This window comes from Canis lupus, chromosome 32 (genome assembly GCF_003254725.2).
Source record: "Canis lupus dingo isolate Sandy chromosome 32, ASM325472v2, whole genome shotgun sequence".
Classification (NCBI taxonomy): Eukaryota; Metazoa; Chordata; class Mammalia; order Carnivora; family Canidae; genus Canis; species Canis lupus.
In genome coordinates this window covers 9,908,150-9,931,469 of record NC_064274.1, presented here as the reverse complement: position 1 = coordinate 9,931,469, position 23,320 = coordinate 9,908,150, and the positions used below count along the sequence as shown (strand labels likewise).

The following is a 23,320-nucleotide window of genomic DNA, read 5'->3' as shown; positions in this document are numbered from 1 at the left end:
ATGATATCTATTCAGTCCTTGTTTTTGTGGATTGTTCCACTGAACTTCTTCTTAAAGGGGAATTTTAAGAGTCCCCCTTAAAATTCCTTGCAGAGCTGGTTTGGAGGTCACATATTCTTTCAGTTCCTGCCTGTCTTGGAAGCTCTTTATCTCTCCTTCCATTTTGAATGAGAGCCTTGCTGGATAAAGTATTCTTGGTTGCATGTTCTTCTCATTTAGGACCCTGAATATATCCTTCCAGCCCTTTCTGGCCTGCCAGGTCTCTGTGGAGAGGTCTGCTGTTACCCTAATACTCCTTCCCAGAAAAGTCAGGGATTTCTTGTCTCTTGCTGCTTTAAGGATCTTCTCTTTATCTTTGGAATTTGCAAGCTTCACTATTAAATGTTGAGGTGTTGAATGGTTTTTATTGATTTTAGGGGGGGATCTCTCTATTTCCTGGATCTGAATGCCTGTTTCCCTTCCCAGATTAGTAAAGTTTTCAGCTATGATTTGTTCAAATACATATTCTGGCCCTCTGGCCCTTTCGGTGCCCTCGGGAACCCCAATTAAACGTAGGTTTTTCTTCCTCAGGCTGTCGTTTATTTCCCTTTATCTTCATGGTCTTTTAATTGTTTGTCTCTTTTTTCCTCAGTTTCCCTCTTTGCCATCAACTTGTCTTCTATGTCACTCACTCGTTCTTCCACCTCGTTAACCCCCGTCGTTAGGACTTCTAGTTTGGATTGCATCTCATTCAATTGATTCTTAATTTCTGCCTGATTAGCTCTAAATTCTGCAGTCATGAAGTCTCTTGAGTCCTTTATGCTTTTTTCTAGAGCCGCCAGTAGCTGTATAATAGTGCTTCTGAATTGGCTTTCTGACATTGACTTGTAATCCAGATTTTGTAACTCTGTGGGAGAGAGGACTGTTTCTGATTCTTTCTTTTGAGGTGAGGTTTTCCTTCTAGTCATTTTGCTCAGTGCAGAGTGGCCAAAAGCAAGTTGTATTGGGAAAAGGAGAAAAAGAGAGGAGAGAAAGAAGGAAAGAAAAGAGAAGAAGAAAAAAGAAAAAAGGAAGAAAAAAGAAAAAAAAGAAGAAAATGAGAAAGAAGAAGAAAGGAAAAAAAAAGAGTGGGGGAAGCAAACAGAAATCAAAAAGCAAAAAAGCAAACAAAAACAAAAACAAAACAAAACAAACAAACAAAAAATCACGGGGGAGTATCTTCTGATTTTGTATACTTTAAGTCCCTTGGCTTCCCCTGGAAGTTTCAGTCAGTCTAGCTGGTGTTCTGGGGGAGGGGCCTGCTGTGCTGATTTTCAGGTGTTAGCACTTGGGGGAGCTGCTGTGCCCCTGCCTGGTGCAGGGCTCAGTGGGGGTTGTTTACCCCGTGAGGCCCCAGGAGGAACAACCGCAGTGGCGGGGCCAGCTCTGCAGCCCTGGAGTCAGCCCCCGCAGTAGCTCCGGAGCTCTCCATCTGCAGGGCCTGGAGGCTCCGGGGCGGGGCCGCTGATCTGCTCAGCTGGGGCAGGTGCGTCCTTGCGGTCCTGGGCCCTCTCGGCCTCTGCCTGTCCCGGGGGGAGGCCGGATCCTGGGCCCTGTCCCGGCGCCCTGTGCTCCGAGGCCTGCGCTGTTGGATTCGCGCTCCCGCCCCGCAGCCCCCTCCGCGGAGCCGCCCCCGAGCCCCCCCGAGCTGCTCCCGCCCCGCAGCCCCCTCCGCGGAGCCGCCCCCGAGCCTCCCCGAGCTGTTCCCGCCCCGCTGCCCCCTCCGCGGAGCCGCCCCCGAGCCCCCCCCGAGCTGCTCCCGCCCCGCAGCCCCCTCCGCGGAGCCGCCCCCGAGCCCCCCCGAGCTGCTCCGGGTCCCGCCGTGCGCGCTGCAGCCCTTAGGGAGCTCGGCGCACTCTCCCGGGGCGCAGGTCCCTGTTAGTGTCCCCGGGAGCCCGAGGGCATCCCCGCCCTCCTGGGTCCTGCTCCACCTCCCCGCGAGCCCCTTTCCGCCCGGGAAGGTCGGTGCAGCTCCTGCGTCTCCGGGACGGGGCTCTCCTGTCCTGGGGACACTCGCCCCGGCCTCAGCCCGGCTCCTCGCGGGGCCCCTCCCCCTTGGAGGCCTTTTGTTTCTTTATTTCTTTTTCCCCGTCTTCCTACCTGGATAGAAGCCGAACTCTTCTCACTGTAGCATTCCAGCTGGTCTCTCTTTAAATCTCAGGCCGAATTCGTAGGTTTTCAGGATGGTTTGAAGGTTATCTAGGTAATTTGGTGGGGACAGGTGACTTGGGGATCCTCCTCTCCCGCCGTCTTGCCCCTCCCTCCGTATCATTATTTTTAATGTCCAATGTTTATAATATGAGGGCCGGGGCTTTCTCCTCAAGTTTATAAATTTTCAATTGGCTTGTGAGGCCACTAGGGATACTTCTTCTTTCTAATTTGGTTTCTGGGAAGACTTCATTCAGGTCCTCAATGGTCATCTGATCGAATGGAATTATGTTCTTCATCTTCTCCAGCTCTTTTTCATGTTCTTCAATCCTGGCCTTTGAGAGGGACAAAAACTCAGCACAGCTTTTCACATCTTCTTTTTCCTCAGCATCCACCTGGACAGTGTATTTATCCTCTGGCACAGGAACCTTCAGGGCATTAAACTTCTTCTCAAAGTCATCCACCAAGCCAGCCTTTGCCACATTGGCCTTGTAGTAAGCCCAGTCCATAGCAGGTAGTTTCTCAGGAAGAGTAGCCAACCTGGAGGTAAGTATCTTATTCCAGGATTTCAGGGAGTTGGCAATGGCCTTCTGGTTTCGGTGTATGATCTCCCCAAAAGCTGCCCAGTCAATGGTTTTTAGAGCAAGTTTTCGCCCAGTCATCTTGAGATCCTTCACCCACCCCAGCGGCCCACAGTCCACCTTCTGTGTTTTTTAAACTCCAAATAAATTTTACCTTGCCAGGGTTATGGCCAAGAGTATTACAGGTATGAGAAAGCACTTTATATGCAATTATTTAGAAATTTGTTTTTTCCTTCTCTTTGGCTTAATTGGAGGTTGCTAAACTTTAGTTTTCTTTTAGTAAAGGCGTGCATGATAATTTGTTACCCTACTAAAACTTTATAGGATAAGTTGTCATAGTTTGTATGAAACATTAATAACTAGAAAATAAGCGCTTACTGATACCCGGTATATCTGGTCCTACAATCAGCAAATCTGTTGTCTCTGCATTAAAAATATATTCTGAGTCCAATCACCTCCCCTCTTATCTGCTCCTACTACCCTCATTCAACTCGTTATTATCTCTTCCGTAATATGTTTCCTTGCCTCTACTTTTTCCATGTAGACTCTGATCTCCAGGTACCTTCTGCTCCCAGAGTGGGTTTTTGGTTGGAATCAGACCCTGTCACATCTGGCATTCAACATTCCATGGTTTGCCATTACACAGAATATATATAATATAATATAATATAATATAATATAATTAATATAATATAATATAATATAATATAATATAATATAATATAATATCATACACTACCACATCTGCTGGCTACCTTCCTGGCCTTATTTCCTACTGTTGGTTCATTTTCCCCCAACCTCCTTGCTCTTTTTTGAGTGTTCCAAGCTCTGTACTTGAAAGTTCTTGGATTTGCTATTCTTTCTTCCTCAAACACACAAATATCTCTGCTTAAATACCTGTTTATTTGTTTCTGCAATTATAATGCAACCTTATGTAGCATGAAATTGTTCTGTTATTTTTCCAGCACTCAACAGAAATTGTTGAATTGTTGAATGAATGAACAGTCTGATGGCAAAATCAAAGCTAATATTCTCTATTGTAGAGATGGCCCAGGTAAATGAAGTAATGGTGAAGGGTGGGGAGACCTTTCATGTTTCTCCAATGCTTGTGATTTTTAAGTGTACTCTACAACTGGTGAGTACTGACTAGTCCATGAAACTTCAGGATATAATGATGACAAAAATGATATGTCTTCTAGGTTGTTGAGAAATGAGAGCAGGAGATGTGAGGATTAAAAATTAATCGAAGATAAACCAGGCCATTTACTTCATTAGAATTATTACACATTTTAGCTACACACATTTGTTCTTTTGCTTTTAAACTACATGTGAGGCACATATGTCATCTCTATTCATGACTAAGCTTTCTTTCTTTTTCTTTAAAATTATTTGTAATCTTGGTAGTTCGCCTAATTCTTTTAAAAGTGTTTAACTTTTCTTTTTAAAAGTGAAGTTCCTGAATCTTCTACCTGTATTGAATCTAAGTATTAAGGATAAAATAAAATTGAAGAAGGAAATATTATTTTGTTCTTTATCAGAAAATGCAAAATTTCTAGGTTTTGAAGTCATGTCTAAATGTTTAATTTGATTAATTCTGGTTAATATTTTATCCTGAATCGACATAAAAGTATAAAAACAGTTTTTTTAACTGGTTCATGTTTAAATCATATTCTTCAGTAATTAATGTTTTTCTTCTGACATTAAGATGTTCCATGGGACAATGCAGAAATAAAATCCAGGAACAGAGTTGGATTCATAAATTGTTTTTCTACCTGCCCATCATATGCTGAGTGGAAAAATGAGGGGTCAAAGACTGAATGAGAGAACAGGAGGCTAAGTTCTACCCCTGTTTGGGGAAAGCTTGCTCTGGCAGCAGGGAGATCTTAAGGCTGTTGTTGTCCAGATCACATAGCACAGAGGCATCATTGAAAGGCTGGTGGATTTGCTTCTTGCTGGCTCCTTGGCCTAGAGTAAATACTCAATGCTTTTATAAAGGAACAGTTTATTATAATGAGCCTGGACTCTTCTGGTCATATACCCAAAAGGGAAAGAAAATAAAGGAATAAGCTTTCATGGAAAGGAAGCCTAATGTATGTCTGAGACTGTATTTATCTTATTCAATTCATACCATATGAGTGTCTTCTAAGCACTTTAAAATTCTTAATTCAATTTAATTCTTCTAACAGTTTTATGAGGAATGCAGGATCATTAACCTTACTTTACTGATGAAAAAGTAAAGCGCAGAGTTCAGCAGCTTTCTCAAGGTCATAAAGCAGAAGAAGCAGGGATTTGAACCCAGGCAGTCTGCTTCTGCATCAATGCACTTGATACTACTCTCTGCTGCTTCTCACATTGACTTAAAAGAGTTATTCTCTAACAATGAGCAGAAAGTAAAGTTCACCCTGACAGTGAGTATCACCATGGCAGGAACTGGGTGAGTCATACTCCGATGAAATTCACGCCTGTCTTTTGTCATCCAAGGACTTTGTAAGCTATAGTTTCTGCTTCTTTTTATTTCAGTATCTTGAATAATTTTGTCTGTTTATATATTTACTTATTTTTTGCCTTTTGAAAATTTATTTTTTGTGCTAAAATACACATAACATAAAACTTACCATTTAAGTATTTTAGGAGTCCAGTAGTGTTAAGTGTATTTACATTGCTGACCAGCCAGCCTCCAGAACTTTTTCATCTTGCAAAACTGAAACTCTTGTTAAGAAGAAAATCATCAGGACACCTGGGTGGCTCAGTGGTTGAGGGTCGGCCTTGGGCTCAGGGTGTGATCCGGGATCTCGGGATCGAGTCCCACATCGGGCTCCCTGCAAGAAGCCTGCTTCTCCCTCTGTCTATGTCTCTGCCTCTCTCTGTGTGTCTCTCATGAATAAATAAATAAAATCTTAAAAGAAAAAGAAAAAAAAAAAACAAAAAACCATAGGCCCAAAATGGCATCACTCAGGTTAAAGCCCCAAGTCAGTAAACAAAAACTTAATACCTAACCTAATTGCAGTTTCAACTCCCCAGAAATGTAACCTTCAGTCAACCTCCTCCTCCTTTTCCTTCTTCTCTTCTTTCTCCTTCTCCTCCTCCCTGGCCCTCCTTCTCCCTAACCGTCCTCCTCCTCCTTCTATATGTTTTCCTCTTCCTCCTAATTCTCTTCCTTCTTCTTCATCTTCTTCAGTGTTTTCTCTCTTCCTTTAAAAACTTTTGTTTAGCTCAGAGGAGCTCTCCTCTGCTTCCTAGATAGGATGTTGCCTGATCTGTGAATTGTTTAATAGAGCCAATTAGATTTTCACATTTACTCAGTTGAATTTTGTTTTTTAACATGCTATACCCATTAAACAAGTCCCCATTTCCCCCTTCTTCTAGACCTGGGCAACCACCATTGTACTTTCTATCTCTGTGAATTTGATTAATCTAGGTACATCGTATAAATGGAATCATATAGTATTTGCACTTTGTAACTGGTTTATTCATTTAGCATAATGTCCTCAAGATTCATTCATGTTGTAGCATGTATCAAAATTTCCTTTCTTTGCAAGACTGAATATTGTTGTATAAAATATATATATATATACATATATATATATATATACACACACACCATATTTTGTTTACTCATTAATTCACTGATGGATACATGGACTTCTTCCATTTTTTGGCTATTATGAATAATGCTGCTATGAATGTGCATATACAAAGAAGCTTATTTATTTTAAATGTTATTCATTTTATTATTAGGTTAACATGTCCATAACTACTTTTTATTTCACTTTTCTCTATTTCAAGTTTTTCTGTAGTCCAAATTGCATTTGTTATACATAGTTTTGCATTATTTTCAGTGAATATTTTTATTATTATTATGAGTTCACCTATTTTAGCCTATTTCATTAGCTTAACTTAGTTTCATATATAAAATAAGGAACTACTACCAGGTAAAAGATTTCATAATGTATTTCATAAATATGGGGTAAGAGCTGTGTGAATATTTGAGTCAGGTTTTATTTCCTGAGTGTATTTTTAAAAATATTTTATTTATTTATTTATTTGAGAGAAAGAAAGAGAAAGAGAAAGAGAGGGAGAGAGAGAGAGAGCCCAAGCAGGGGGAAGGGGCAGAAGGAGAGGGAGAAGCAGACTCCCCCTTGAGTAGGGAGCCCAACATGGGGCTTAATCTCAGGACCTCAGAATCACGATCTGGACTGAAGGCAGATGCTTGACTGACTGCCACCCAGGCACCCCCATCCCCTGAATGTATTTTAAATATATTTATTTTTAAATATTTTAAAAAGGATTTATTTATTTATTTGAGAGAGAGAGAGAGAGAAGGCACAGTGGGAGGGCCAGGGGGAGAAGGAGAGAGAATCTGAAGCAGATTCCATGCTGAGCTTGGAGTCCAATGTGTGGCTGGATTTCAGAACCCTGAGATCATGACCTGAGCCAAAACCAAGAGTTAGACATCTAACTGAATGTGCCAGCCAGGCACTCCTATTTTAAATATATTTTTTTAAGCAAGAACACTCAAATGTGACCTAAAACAGATTTAACATAACAAAAATCACCAGTACATTAACCTTTGCTGTTAATAGTCGCACATTCATTCATAATTCAGTTATTCATCATATGCTTATTGCACTCCAACTTTATGCCAGCCACTGTGCTAGATGGTAGTGAACTAGCAGCCATGGCCCATATCTTCAAAAGGTTTTCAGTTCACAGGTGAGCCACATATTAAAAATAGACACAAATAAAATACAGAATTGCTAACTGTGATAAGATCTGATGTAACTAATAGGTACAGTTAATTAGAATAGCGAGTAAGAACTTAATTTAACAAGTGGTAGGGCTGGTGAGGAAAGGGCAGTAGGGGCAATGGAAAACTGAGATCTGAAGAATGAGTGGGGTCAATTCCAGGTCAGTGTGGATTAGAAAGTTGTGCTGAATATTTTCCATTTGCCCCTCCAGACCCTCTCTCCACCTTCTTTCATCATTCTCTTTGCTCTGGGAGGCTGATATAAATGGACTAGAATAAGTACCTCAGTGGTCCTCAACTAGGGAATGATTTTGATTTTCAGGGGAGATTTTGACAGTGCTTGGAGACATATTTTGGTTGGCACAGCATCTAATGGGATGCTGCTAAACACCCTAAAATGCACAGGACAGTTCCTTCCATAGACTTACTGGTCCAAAATGGTGTCAGTCGTGCCACACTAGAGAAGCTCTGTGGAGGGAGGAAAGCAATACCAGGGATTTTGCTCCCCTGGTTCCTTCCCTGTAAAATTATCTTCAGTTTGCTGTGTCTGATGCCTGAAATGTGCCTGCCCTTCACAAAATGGACAATTCTACCTGACTCTCTTCTTCTCATGGAATTTAGGAGTACATAGCACTCTCCCCCCATGGTTCCTCTATATTCACATCTTTGTTAATAATCTCTTTGTAGAAAAAATCCTCCTCAAATTATTCTTTCCAAATATGCCATCTGTTTTCTTGTGACCCTGAGCAATGCAGGAGTATTACCAGAAGAATAACCCTTGGGGTTCCTGGGTGGCACAGTCGGTTGATCTAGCAACTCTTGGTTTCAACTCTGGTCGTGATCTCAGGGCTGGATTTCAGGGTTGTGAGATTGGGCCTGCAGTGGACTCCCTGTCCAGCACAGAGTCTGCTTAATTGGACATCCACATGCAGAAGAATGAAACTAGACCACTCTCTTGCACCAGACACAAAGATAAACTCAAAATGGATGAAAGATCTAAATGTGAGACAAGATTCCATCAAAATCCTAGAGGAGAATACAGGCAACACCTTTTTGAACTCAGCCACAGTAACTTCTTGCAAGATACATCCACGAAGGCAAAAGAAACAAAAACAAAAATGAACTATTGGGACTTCATCAAGATAAGAAGCTTTTGCACAGCAAAGGATACAGTCAACAGAACTAAAAGACAACCTACAGAATGGGAGAAGAGATTTGCAAATGATGCATCAGATAAAGGGCTAGTTTCCAAGATCTATAAAGAACTTATTAAACTCAACACCAAAGAAACAAACAATCCAATCATGAAATGGACAAAAGACATGAAGAGAAATCTCACAGAGGAAGTCATAGACATGGCCAACATGCACATGAGAAAATGCTCTGCATCACTTGCCATCAGGGAAATACAAATCAAAACCACAATGAGATACCACCTCACACCAGTGATAATGGGGAAAATTAACAAGGCAGGAAGCCACAAATGTTGGAGAGGATGCAGAGAAAAGGGAACCCCCTTACACTGTTGGTGGGAATGTGAACTGGTGCAGCCACTTTGGAAAACTGTGTGGAGGTTCCTCAAAGAGTTAAAAATAGACCTGCCCTATGACCCAGCAATTGCACTGTTGGGGATTTACCCCAAAGATACAGATGCAATGAAACGCCGGGACACCTGCACCCCGATGTTTCTAGCAGCAATGGCCACAATAGCCAAACTGTGGAAGGAGCCTCGGTGTCTGTTGAAAGATGAATGGATAAAGAAGATGTGGTCTATGTATACAATGGAATATTCCTCAGCCATTAGAAACAGCAAATACCCACCATTTGCTTCAATGTGGATGGAACTGGAGGGTAGTATGCTGAGTGAAGTAAGTCAATCGGAGAAGGATAAACATTATATGTTGTCATTCATTTGGGGAATATAAATAATAGTGAAAGGGAATATAAGGGAAGGGAGAAGAAATGTGTGGGAAATATCAGAAAGGGAGACAGAACATAAGTACTCCTAACTCTGGGAAACGAAGTAGGGGTGGTGGAAGGGCAGGAGGGCAGGAGGTGGGGGTGAATGGGTGATGGGCATTGAGGGGGCACTTGACGGGATGAGCACTGGGTGTTATTCTGTATCTTGGTAAATTGAACACCAATAAAAAATAAATTTATTTAAAAAAAAAAAGACTCTCTCTCTCTTGCCTTCTGCTCCTGCCCCCTGCTTTCTTTCTCTCTCTCTCTAAAATAAAGAAAGAAATAAAAAAAAAAAAGAAGAAGAAGAAGAACGAAGAAAAAGAAAAAGAAAAAAAATAGCCTAGATGAGGACTCCAGGAGCTAGAGCCATGGGAGAGAGGTGCTCCTGCCAGAGGCACCACATAAGGCAGAGAGAAAATGACACAAGTACCTTGCTTTCTCCCGTTATTCTGCCTTCCAATCTTCTGTAGTGCCTCCCTTTGAATGAACCTGGGGAAAAGACAGCTAGCAAGGGAGAGGGAGTCAGACACTTAACCTACTGAGCCACCCAGGCACCCCCAGAAATCCTGATTTTTAAATGAAATCTTTCAATCTTTAAAGTGTGACAACTAATCAAAAAAATATACACCATGAACTAAACTGGATGAGTTTACAACTACAACCATCAGTCTAGACTGATGAGTTTACAAACTCCAACCTATGTAAACTAATTGTAAATGAGCTATAGATTAGAAGTTTCTAGCTCTGCTTCGGTTTCCCTCTCTTTTCTTTCTTAAACTCAGGATCTGTGAACCAGATACATTTAAAAAATGTATTTCCCAACAGCAAAAAAGTACAGAATCAGATTTCAGGCTGGTAATGACAGGTCTACAACTGTCACCCATAAGTCAGGGTTGAAAATGTCCAGTTCATCAAAATAGCCACATTATGCTTATTGATCACTTACTATATACAAATGGTGTAAGTTTGAACCTGTGTAATGTGTTTATAATTAATTAAACAGTGCTTCACAGATTTTATACACTGGGGTTTGTATGAGATTTTATTGAAGAAAAGGAGAAAAGATTTCATTAAAAAAATTTGAAAACAAGGAGACCCAATGAATGCACTAATGATTTGTGATTATTTTATTATTTTATTTTTATTTTTTTTTATGATTTGTGTTTAGAAATCTGATAACCAGAAGCCTAAAGCTTAGCACTAAAATGGTTGGAAAAGCCAATTTATCAGTGGCAGTTCTTATCTATAATTGGCCTGTTCTCTTTGTTAAGACTGGGGGGCAAAGGCACAGTTTAGGGCTAAATTACTTTAAGCAAAGTCAACAAATAATTGTGACATGATGTCTCTGGAGATATGTTGATGCCAGTGAAATCAGACTTACATAAAAGAGTAGCAATTATAACATTGGAAACTTTAAGCCAATATATGATAGATCTTGATCAAAATCACATTTTGATTGAAAATGAAAAGGAACCCATCCCCAACAAATGTATTATTCATGTGCAACATGATTTTTACACTTTGGAAGTGCTTGTAGTAGTAGAGTTGTGATGCATATAGAGATTTAGATTTCATCTCTTTCAGATCTTAAATTAGTAATGTGTCCATTAGGCTCTGTCCTAAGGAAGATTTTTGGTTTCTAAGATAAACTCTAATTCCTTAAATTGGGAAATGAACTGTTTTCTGCTTTTCCATCAAGCCTCAACTCTTGCCACACAGTCACTGCCACTCTCATGCCACTGTGCTTTTGTGATCCAACCTAACTATTTTTCACTATATGGACCCACAAGACTGTTCCATGCTACCCTGAACATGTTTATGTTGCTTTTTCCTTTTGGAAAGTTCTTTTAAGCCTACACTTACCTGTTATTCCATTAAACCTTTTCTACCTGACAGATGAAACTGACTTTTCCCTTTGTAGTTTTATAGTTTGTACATTGCCTGTAGCAATTCATGAACACATTTAAATTCTGCCCCCAGCTTCTTGAGGACCAGATCCATGAGAGATCTATGTATATCTCTCCTGTGCCCATCCCAGTCCCAGGTACAAAAGAAGTGCCAAATAGATGTTTAGTGACTGAATAATAACTTCTTTCATAGAGTCTTCAAGGATGTCAGAATAAATGTATAAGATTGTTGCCCTTAACCATTTACCAAATATTTATCTAGTGTACCTGCTGCATGTCAGTCAGGCATTGCTTGGGTGTTGAGGATACAAGGGTAGGAACAAAGCCAATTATATCAACCAATTAATAACCAAAGTAACACATAGATAATAAGACATTAATAGTAGGAGACTTCAACACTCCACTCTCAGCAAAGGACAGATATTCTAAGCAGGAAATCAACAAAAAAGAAGGGCTTTGAATGACACACTAGACCAGAAGGACTTCACAAATTCCATCCTAATGCTCTTCCTCTTCCCCCGAGCGGCCTGAGGTGACCTCCGGAGATGGTTCGCTACTCGCTGGACCCAGAAAACCCTACAAAATCATGCAAGTCGAGAGGTTCAAATCTTCGTGTTCACTTTAAGAACACACGTGAAACTGCCCAGGCCATCAAGGGTATGCATATTCGAAAAGCCACCAAGTATCTGAAAGATGTCACTTTGCAGAAGCAGTGTGTGCCATTCCGTCGCTACAATGGTGGAGTTGGTAGGTGTGCACAGGCCAAACAGTGGGGCTGGACACAGGGTCGGTGGCCCAAGAAGAGTGCTGAGTTTTTACTGCACATGCTTAAAAATGCGGAGAGTAATGCTGAACTTAAGGGTTTAGATGTAGATTCTCTGGTCATTGAGCACATCCAGGTGAATAAAGCCCCCAAGATGCGACGTAGAACCTACAGGGCTCATGGCCGGATTAATCCATACATGAGCTCTCCCTGCCACATTGAGATGATTCTTACTGAAAAAGAGCAGATTGTTCCTAAACCAGAAGAGGAGGTTGCACAGAAGAAAAAGATATCCCAGAAGAAACTGAAGAAACAAAAACTTATGGCCCGGGAGTAAATTCTGCATAGAATAAATGCAAATAAAAATAATAAAAACAGAAAAAAAAAAACAAAAAAAAAAAAACAAATTCCATCCTAATGCCACAGAATACACATTCTTCTCAACTGTACTTTCTCCAGAATAGACCACATACTGGATCACAATACAGGTCTCAACTGATATCATATTGGGATTATTCCCTGCGTATTTTCAGATTGCAATGCTTTGAAACTAGAACTCAATCACAAGAAGAAACTTGGGAGGAACTCAGACAGTAGGAGGTTAAGAAGCATCCTACTAAGGAATGAATGAGTCAACCAAGAAATTGGAGAAGAATTTAAAAGATTTATGCAAACTCACAAAAATGAAGCACACAACTGTTCAAAATCTTTGAGACACAGCAAAGGTGGTCCTATGACGGAAGCACATTCTTGTGCTTTCTTGAGGGAGCTCAGGAAATTAGAAAAATATTAAACACACAAGCAAACCTTACACCTAAAGGAGTTGGAGAAAGAACAGCAAAGAAAGCCTAAAAACAGGCTGGAGAAGACAAATGATAAAGATTAGAGCAGAACAGAGACCAGAAAGCCAGTAGAACAGATCAACAAAATTGGGATCTGGTTCTTTGAAAGAATTAATAAGATAGAGGATACAATAGTAAATAAAACATTATTCCATCCTCATATATTTTAGAGGGGGAGACAGGAAATAAACACATAAACATTTAATACATCAGGAAGGGGTACTTACTGTAATGAAAAACATAGTCACTGAATAAAGAAAGGATAGGGGTGGTGTGGGGCACTATATTAAGTAGGCTTGTCAAGAAGTCCTCTTTAGTGGACCTTCACACAAATTCTGAATGAATTGAAAAATTATGCACATATTAAAGAAGAGTTACAGACAGAAGGAACAGCAAGTGCAAAAGCCATGAGGTGGAATCATTCTTGACTTTTCTGAGAAGCAGCAAGGTCAGTGTTGGCTGAAGGGGGAAAGGAGTGAAGGAGAAAGTGTAGAGAATGAGGTTAATGAGGAAACCAGGAGTCAGAGCAGGTGGGTGCTGATAGGCCATGTTAAGGAATTTGCACTTTATTCTTAGTGTGTTGGGAGACACTGTGTGTTTTGCGTAGGGAAGAGATAGGATACACTTGATCTCTAAGATTTCTTTGGAAAGAGTAGACTTATAAGTGAGCAAGAAGGGAAGTTGCAGGATTGTACTAGTTTTTCTAGGGTCGCTGGAGCAAAATACCACAAACTAGGCAGCTTAAACAACAGAAATCTATTGTCTCTCAGTTCTGGAGGTCAGAAATGTGAAATCAAGGTGTTAGCAAGCTTGATTCCTTCTGACAGCTGGGAGGGAAGGAGCTGTTCCTGACCTCTCTCCTTGGCTTGTAGATGGCTGCAAGTTGCCCTGGCCACTTCAAATATCTTTTTTTCTATGCATGTCTGTCTCTGTCCCAATTTCTTTCTTTGTAAGGACACTATGTCCCTAGTGGACTGGGGACCCATCCTGTACTGGATTTGGGGCTCACTCTACTTCAGTGTGACCTTATCTTAACTAATTACATCTGAAAGCCTTCTAGACCATATTTCTGAATAAGGTTACATTCTGAGATGCTGGGGGTTAGGATTTCAACACATCATTTTGAGGGAACACAATTCAATCTATGACAGAAACTTTAAAATATTTGTTCCTTACATTGCTTATACTTGATTGTTTTATTGATTTACTGATTCACTCATTATTCATGTACTCCTTCATTCAACAAAAATGCACTGAGTATTTACCAGGAACTTCCTGGGTATGGTGGATACTTAATAGTATCTGACTATACTCAAAGAGGATTCTTGAGACGATCCAAGGAGGGAAAAAAAAAGGAATAGTTTCATTTATTATGGAATATTTTCCTTTATGTTGAGAGAAGACTGGTGTTTGGATAGATCTCAATTCTTTCTACTAATCAAGTATGAGGGCAGCCCGGTGGCTCAGCAGTTTAGCTCTGCCTTCAGCCCAGGGTGTGATCCTGGAGACCCGGGATCAAGTCCCAGGTCGGGCTCCCTGCATGGAGCCTGCTTCTCCCTCTGCCTGTGTCTCTGCCTCTCTCTCACTCTCTGTCTCCCATGAATAAATAAATAAAATTAAAAAAAATACTAATCAAGTGTGAATTATATTTCATCAGGAGAGTGGGATAATTCCCAGAATAGAATAGTGTGAAAGATCATAGCACAGTGCTTGGCACATAGTAGACCCTCCATTTTGTGTTAAATTGTTTTAGAACTGAGGGAATTAATTTATGTTTATATCCACTGTATTAAAATGATGGCAGGTTCACAGCATTTATTACAGAAAATTGTGTGAGGTTCACACATAAGAGGATTGAGAGAGTGTTTTCTATTGGACTGTTCTATTTCTTGCAAATTGAATCTGTTTTTTATTGAATTTTTGTATGTTTTTTGAGTTGAGCTTAATTTCTGATTTGTCTATCACAAATTTATTATTGGAAGATATTGCAATTTCTTGGTGTTATTTGTGATAGTGAATAATCTGGCCCATGTTTGTACTTTAAATGTTCTTTTTTGTGTTACAGGTCTTTAGTCAGTGGTCTCTTCATTACCCTGTGCTGATTCCTTCTCTACGTTCCTAGAAATTTCCCACAAAATCCGTCGCTGACCATGCTGTATGTATGTATGTGTGTATATGTGTGTGAAAAGGAAAAACTCACTTCTGTTTTTCTCTTTTTAAACTCACAACTCTTCATGAGTCACTGTTATAACTTTGTGTGATTCTAACCAGTGTAACACTGATGTCAGTTCTGATGCAAGATGTGTGGATTTTTCCCTCACACAAGCAATTCTTTGATACCAACCTGTAATTCGGTTCAATTCTGGCACTAACTGGAGTTAGGACAGACCCCACAGATTAAGAGCTCAGTCCCATAAGACTGACCCCTCTTCAGATGCCAGTGACGAGTATTATGTTCCCAGATTTCTCAGGATTTCTGTCTAACTTGGCTACAAATCAGAGGTTTCCATGACCCCCTCCTTGGATTCTTTCATTTGCTAGAACAGCTCACAGAACTCAGGGAAAAGCTTATATTTACTTACCAGTAATGGTAAGCTCTCTGGATTCCATATTTTTGGGTTTTTTATGGAGGCTTCATCACATAGGCATGATTGATCATTAACTTAATCTCTAGCCCAGTTTCCCTTCCCAGGTTATGGAAGATGGGGCTGAAAGTTCCAACCTTCTAATAATGGCTTAATCTTTCTGGTGACCAGCCACCATCCTGAAAATGAATATCCAGGAGCTCCCTAAGACACTCTTCATTAGAATAAAAGACACTTTATCCTAAATCCCAGGAAATTCCAAGGGATTTAGGACCTCTGTGCCAGGACTGCATAGGGGGCAAGGAGAGAGGCAGAGACCAGTTTATGTTTTCTATTATTTCACAGTGTGCATTTCTAAGGTTTTCCCCAATCACCCGAGCTAGAAATAATCTTTTACCCAACTTCCATTGCTTTATTCACATTGCTCTACTGAATTAGCAATTTCAAAAACCTTGCTTTATGATTATTCATATTCATGTCTAGTAAAACATTGAGCCCCTTCAATGAGCAGAAGCAATATCTGAACAAGTTTTGTCTTTACCATGTACAGTAGATATTCAATGAGTATTTTCTGACTTGATGAATATATGTTTGTATTTGTGTGTGTGTATACAGGCATTCATAATACCATTACATTTCATTTCTATAGATGATGTCTCCAATAAACTATACAGCTGGGTTTGAAAGACGACTACCAATATCTTTTCTATACTGCCTATAGGAGGTGGATTTTCAGTTTAGGGACTGTAGCTATTTGAAGAGACTGAAAGTTTGTCTTTTAGATTCACAGTAGTCTGAAAATCTTTGCTGAAAAAAGAGCAGTCACATTCTTTATAGAGGAATACCAGGTGTTGTATTAGCTATTGCTGTTTCTCAGCAGTTCAGAGCCATGCCATGTTTTTAAAAAGCTGTGTTACACTACATCTTTGAGTGGCTTCTTCTGCATTCTTATTTTGGGAGTTTCTCTGCTTCTGCTTAAGAGGTTGTATTGCCCTAACTGCCAATTCTCCATATGTGCCACCAAGGCAACAGTAACAATAGGACATGATTAGTGTCGTGATTGAGTGGGAGAAAAGACCTTCCTCCTGGATAATACTACTTTTATAACATAAGCTCACTAGCATTTTTTCCCGTTAACTTTTCAATGTGGAAACTTCAGTAAGATATACATGAATTTATTTTTTTTTATTTTTTTATTTATTTATGATAGTCACAGAGAGAGAGAGAGAGAGAGAGAGAGAGGCAGAGACACAGGCAGAGGGAGAAGCAGGCTCCATGCACCGGGAGCCCGATCTGGGATTCGATCCTGGGTCTCCAGGATCACGCCCTAGGCCAAAGGCCGGCGCCAAACCGCTGCGCCACCCAGGGATCCCGATATACATGGATTTAAATCCTAATTTATCTAGTCTTTGGCCATGTGATCCTGGACAAATGACTTAAACTCTTTTTATGTCATAATTTTCCTGTCCATAAAGTAGTGATAATAATTCTACCTACCTAATAAAAATATGAAAAGAAAAATAATCCTCCCTACCTGATGAGTTAGTAGTGAGGACTGTAGTTATGTTGCATGAGCCCAAGCACGTGATGGATGATCAACAAATGTTAGTAAGATAATGATCAAGAAATGATGTGAGATTAGAGCCTAGTGCCTGGTACAGAGTATGCTTTCAAATGGATAATAGCTGAAATAATAACAAAGATATTTATGATGATATTGGTGATACCAATGATAAAAAGAGTAGCAACTATGACTTTATTATTGCAAGGTAATATATATTAAGTGACTTAGAAAAGCAGAACTGGCTTTATCAATGGCTCCTATTCTTACTGCCTTATATTTTCATTTATAGTGCAAATGTTTGGTTTGCATCTTTTGTTTTGTAAGACAATCTGGCTGAAGATTTTACATTCCTCCCAATACTTTGCTTTTCCCTTCAACTAGAGTGTTATCTCTTTACTCTCATCAAAATATGATGTATTTTTCCTTACTTTTAAGTCTATTCTCCTTAAATCCCAAATGCCCAAATTGTATTCATTGCTCAAGAATCATCTTAAGACACTCTTACAGGGATGCCTGGGTGGCTCAGTAGTTGAGCATCTGCCTTTGGCTCAGGTCATGATCCCCAGGGTCCTGGAATCAAGTGTCACTCTGCCTATGTCTCTGCCTCTGTCTCTGTGTCTCTCATGTATAAATAAGTAAACTCTTAAAAGAAAAAGACTCTCTCTTACATTTTGTTATAGAACTATCATCATCATGTGATGTAGACTCAATATTTTATAGACGAAGAAACTGTAATATAGGGAGCTACTATCTGCCCAACTTCTCTTGAGTAGTTAGTCATTGTGGAATCAAAAGTTAGATCTGCATTTTTATTGGGCTGTGCTGCTTCTCAACTGATACAGGATTTGAGGTCCATGTTCATGTGGAGGTCTTCACTCTCTGAGCTAGAGACTTCATTGTTTTTATCCTACATTTAGGGACTTATTTATAGATTTTTTTTCTTAAGTGGGTCATTCTTAGCTCTACAGTAAGATCATGAGTTTATTTTTAGTAGGTACCATTGCTTATACTTCTTTTCTAAATCTCTGACACAGTGCTTTGTACTTATATGCTACTCAGTGATTTTCTGGTTGAATTGATTTTAATTGAATTATAAGAATATCACACAACTCCAACAGCTGTACTATTTTTTGCTTAGTTTTCTTGATTTTATTCTCTACTTCTTATGAAACAGTATATCTCTGAATATCTGCTGACCAAGTAGTTGAATTTTCTCTGGGAAATTTCCGGTGAGAATTGTTGATGTCTTGAATAGTTTCTCAAGTGTAAGACTGGCAAATATGCTTAAATTCTTTCAAGTTTATTATTAGTTCCACAGTGCTGTTTCAACAAAGCTAAGTACCATTTGATCAACTGCATCTCCTCTTGTGTATATACTTTAAGAACATCATCAAGCAACAGAAGATGAATGTTCTAGGGCACTGGATAGTGTTAGAGCTTTCAAAATTATGTTAGGAACCTTAGGTTTAAGTGTGGGTTATATCTTTCTTATTGCAGATAGATTCAGTTGAATGGTCAATATTTATTAAGTGGCTGTCATATGCCAGTGATTGTGCCAGGCAGTCACATACATTACTTAATTTGATTCTCACAAAAATTCTGTGAAGTGAATATCATTAAATCTATTATATCAAGGCCTAAATTGGGAAATGGGAGGCCATGTGATTTGTTCAAGTCACACAGACAGGAAACAGCATAGCTATGACAAAATCTGTTGGTGAATCCAATGCCCTTTTCACAATCTAAACATATTCCAAATAAGCCTTAAAGGTATTTATACATTATTTAAAAATTAAAAATATATTCTATACATATATAAGATATGTACTGAATTTATATGGGCATCACTGCTATATCTTAATGAATTGAGATAATTTTCAAAGTTGGATTCCTATTTCCCTATCTCCATTTTGAATAAATATTCCAGTGAAGGTTAAATGACATGCTTAGGATACTTTAATAATAATATTTTTTTTGTTATAAAAAAAATCCAGCAAGCATAAGCTAGGCATATATATGAGTTTGTGCTGATGACTATTTGGTTTAAAAATAGAGCAAATATACCAAATCCTGTAATGTATTATTAACTCTGATTACTACTCTTGATCATTTGGGTACTATAACCATGTATTACTATTACTTATACTATTGTTCTATTGCCCAGACACAGGATTCACTAACTAATGAATGATTGCAAAAATCTCCTATCATGTTTAAAAATAGGTTCTCTAGTATTCTCTAGTATCTAAAAATAGGTATCTCTAGTATTCTCATTTAGTGGTGATAGAGGAAATATGTTTATTAAAAATATTATTATCCTTTTATTTTAAATTTTATTACAAAAATTTGGGCTTGTATTTTGTCTCCTGGCCTGCCTCTGTGACCATCTTTTGAGCACTGTGATAGCAAGTCAGAATTAGAAATGAGAATAGCCCTTTAAGGTATGCTACCACTGAGATAGAAAGGATAGATAGACCTTGAGGACATTATGCTAAGTGAGATAAGCCAGAGAAAGAAAGACAAACACTGTAAGGTATCACTTAGAAGTGGAACCTTAAAAAAAAAAAAAAAAGTTGAATCATAGAAAGTAGGAAAGTATTGGGGGACAGGGGTGGGGGAGAGTAGGGAAGAGTTGGTAAAAGGGTACATACACACTTTCGGTTATAAGATAAATGAGGTCTGAGGATCTAATGTGTACTATGCTAACTGTTGTTGATAACACCATATTGTATAGTTACAATTTGCTAAGACAGTAGATCTTGAGTGTTCTTACCCATCCCCCCAAAGGTAAATATGATATGTGAGGTGACGACACAATAATTAACTTGACAAGGGGAATCTTTTCACAGTGTACATGTATACCAAATCATCACATTGTATACCTTAAATGTCTTACAGTTTTGTCTGTTATACTTTAATAAAGCTGAAAAAAATAAAAAGAATAGCCTTTTTAATGAAGATATGAATTGCTGCAAAGTGGAAAGAAGTCGAATTTCTAGACCAAAGTCAAATATAATCCATGATGTCATGACGCTTTGGTCATGTTTCTGAGGCACAGCAGCAAAGCAAGGATAAGGAATTGCTTACTGTGCATGGATTGAAGTGTGGATAAACCTGGGGATGTCTAGCAAGAATAACTGTTTCTTTATCTCACAAATCAGCTTCTACTGTAATATTAAAAAAAAAGTATTTTTTCTATTAGCATAGTTTTTCAAAAGTCAAATACTCTAATTAGATTTTTTAAGCTCTTGCTACCTGAGGAAACTGAAGCTTCTTTGGTATTATTTATAACTAGAACTCCACATCCCCCCTTTATTACTGTAAACTAAATCCACACTTTCAAAAAAATCTACCCAGGACATTGAAAAGCTGTGTAGAACTACTATTTTCTTTGAAGCAGATATTCTGCATTTAAAAAGTATGTTTTACCACACAAGGACATAATTTGGCTAGTTAGGGTGTTCTTAGTGAAAAAAAAAAAAAAGAATCTTTTTATAAGGTTAATAAAAGTTGGTTCAAAGTACATTTTCTGCCATTGAATTTTAGCAGTTGTCATCTGTCCACTAGGAAAATCTTTCAGCAGACCAATCTTACCTACTTTCTTTTAATGTGAATATAGTTGTTTTCTGAATGTTAAATTGACTTATAAGTGAAAAGATAATTAAAAGTGAATGCAACATGCCATTGTATATTTGTCAAAACTCATAGAACTGTACAATACAAAGAGCAAAATCTAATATAAACGATGGACTTTAATGGATAATAACATGTTATTATTATTTGGTTCATCAATTGTAACAAACTTACTATACTCATAAAACATGTTAATAATAGGGGAAACTGTTTTGAGGGGACAGCAGAGTATATGGGGATTCTTTGTACTTTTCTGCTCAGTTTTTCTGTAAACCTTGAATTGCTCTGAAATATAAAATCTATTAATTAAAAAGAAAAGTGATACAGAGATAGGTCCTTTCATCTTCTGTGACATCAATCACAAAGTTTACTGTCATTAGAAATCATTACTATTCTATTTTTTATTGAGGCATAATTGACATACATGCATTACATTTATTTCAGATATACAATAAAATAATTTGACATCTGTATATATTAAAAAATGATCACCACAATAAGTCCAGCCAACATTTATCACTCAGCCTCATTGGACATGGAATGTTGTCCCTCTCTTAAATCTAGAGCTGCGGGCACCTCTGTATAGAATTTTTTTCTTGTGATAAGAACTTTTAAAGATCTACTCTCTCTGCAACTCTCAAATATACAATGCAGTATCATTAACTGTAGTCACCATGCTATACATTACATCTCCATGATGTTTATTTTGTTACTGGAAGTTTATCCCTTTTGACTCCCTTCACCCATTTTACTCACTCCCCACACCACCTCTGGCAACCATCAATCTGTTCTCTGTATCTATGAGCTTGGCTTTTTCTTTTCTTTTTAGATTCCACATATAAGTGAGATCATGTGTTATTTATCTTTGTTTGCTGACTTATTTCACTAAGCATAATGCCCTGAAGGGCCATCCAGGTAGTTGTAAATGGCAAGATTTCATTCTGTTTTATGGTTGAATTATATATATATATATATATTTTGCAGTTCACTGATGGACACTGATGGTTTCCATATCTTGGCTGTTGTAAGCAATGTTACAATGAACATGAGGGTGCAGATATCTTTTCAAATTCGTTTTTTTTTTTTTTTGCTTTCTTCAGATAAATACCTAGAGGTAGAATTGCTGGATCATATGAAGAACCATTAGTATCTTGAGGTCACCATCATGGCCGTGGTAAGCTATTAGCCTTGTGTTTCCCATCCAAACAATATAATAAAAGATATTAATTATAGATAAGCTGCATTTGAGAAATTATTTTAAGATATAAATTTTGACTCAATTTTGAGAAATTTTGTTTTTTTTAACTTCAAGTTTTCTCAGTGCTTTTAATTTAGTAATATGAAATATAACTTTCCAAAAGTGAGATGTTGAATGCAGCAACTCTGAAACTTTTAAATTATGAAATAGTTTTCCAAAGGACTAGAGATCCCCAAGTGGAAGCATCATGAAAAATACATGACAAACTCTCTGAGAAAAGCCATTATTATATATCTTGAAATGACAGTGAATCAACAATGACCCTCTGCATTCCCTTCATATGTATTCACTCACCCAGTTATACTGGTTTATCTTTCATAATTTGCTTGTGTTTACCAAACCATTTGCAACCTCTTGCCACCATATTAATTTATGACATAATAATCTAATTGTTGGAAGTGTTAGCTAGGTGACAGTCCTCTTTAGCAACCCCACTATTATAACTAATTCTTGACTTCTTTCTTTTGTAACTTTTGAAGCTGGGACCTTTAATTCTCATCTGAGGGTTCAAGTCCATTTTAGACTTTAGGCTAGGATGATCAACCTTCCAATTTTGCCTGGGACCAAGGGATTTCCTGGTATGGGGGACTTGCTAATCTGGGAAGTTTCTGGCAAATGGCGATGAGTAGGTAACCCTAGGACCAATTTTGATAAGAGATCTTAGTGCAGTAGTTAGTTTTACTGCTAAGCTCCCGTGAATGCACTTCGACTTGGATTCAGAAGTTGAATTCTTGCTCCAATTTCACTGACTTGATTCCTTCGTGTTTCCCTATTCCAGAGTCCCTTCCCATTTGCTGTTTGGAAAGCCAATTCATCAGTACCTTCATTTCCTCCAGAGTATTGAGTCCTAACACTGAATGATAGCTCCTACAGCAGAACCTAAGGATCTCCTTCTTGCCAGGCTTCTCTGAAAAATTGTTTTTTAATGTCCAAATTTTTATTTCTTGTTTTTAGATAAACCTCCATCAATTGTCTATTTCACTTTGGAGGGTTTGCTAGATCTATTAAGATCCTATTGACACCGATTCTGGCCTTTCCTTTTGCTGGGTTTGCTTGCATCTGCAAAATCAAGATTCAAGGTATGGTATCAGATTTGTAGGTTTAGGAACTCTAATTTATTGCTCATTCAGCACTTTTCTTCTTCTTGGGAACTGATTTACTATTATTTTTAAATTGTGACTCAATTTACATGGAGTTAAATGCACTAATTTTAGGAATTACACTTTGAGGAGTTCTGACAAATACTTACACCTATGTAATAACTTGCACCTCTATCAAGATATAGCACATCTTCTCACTACAGAAATTTCCC

The 23,320-nt window shown here is 38.5% G+C and overlaps 1 protein-coding gene and 1 pseudogene across 1 annotated transcript; one reads left to right on the top strand and one right to left on the bottom strand.

Moving 5' to 3' along the window:
- Nucleotides 1-2,343: 2,343 nt before the first annotated feature.
- On the bottom strand, nucleotides 2,344-2,831 carry LOC118353090 (ATP synthase subunit d, mitochondrial-like; annotated as a pseudogene).
- A 9,038-nt stretch (nucleotides 2,832-11,869) lies between these two features.
- Nucleotides 11,870-12,498, top strand: LOC112647311 (60S ribosomal protein L17). The gene has a single exon (XM_025428306.3). It carries the CDS (start codon nucleotides 11,909-11,911, stop codon nucleotides 12,461-12,463), a length of 555 nt encoding a protein of 184 aa, XP_025284091.1. The 5' UTR covers nucleotides 11,870-11,908; the 3' UTR covers nucleotides 12,464-12,498.
- Nucleotides 12,499-23,320: the final 10,822 nt, after the last annotated feature.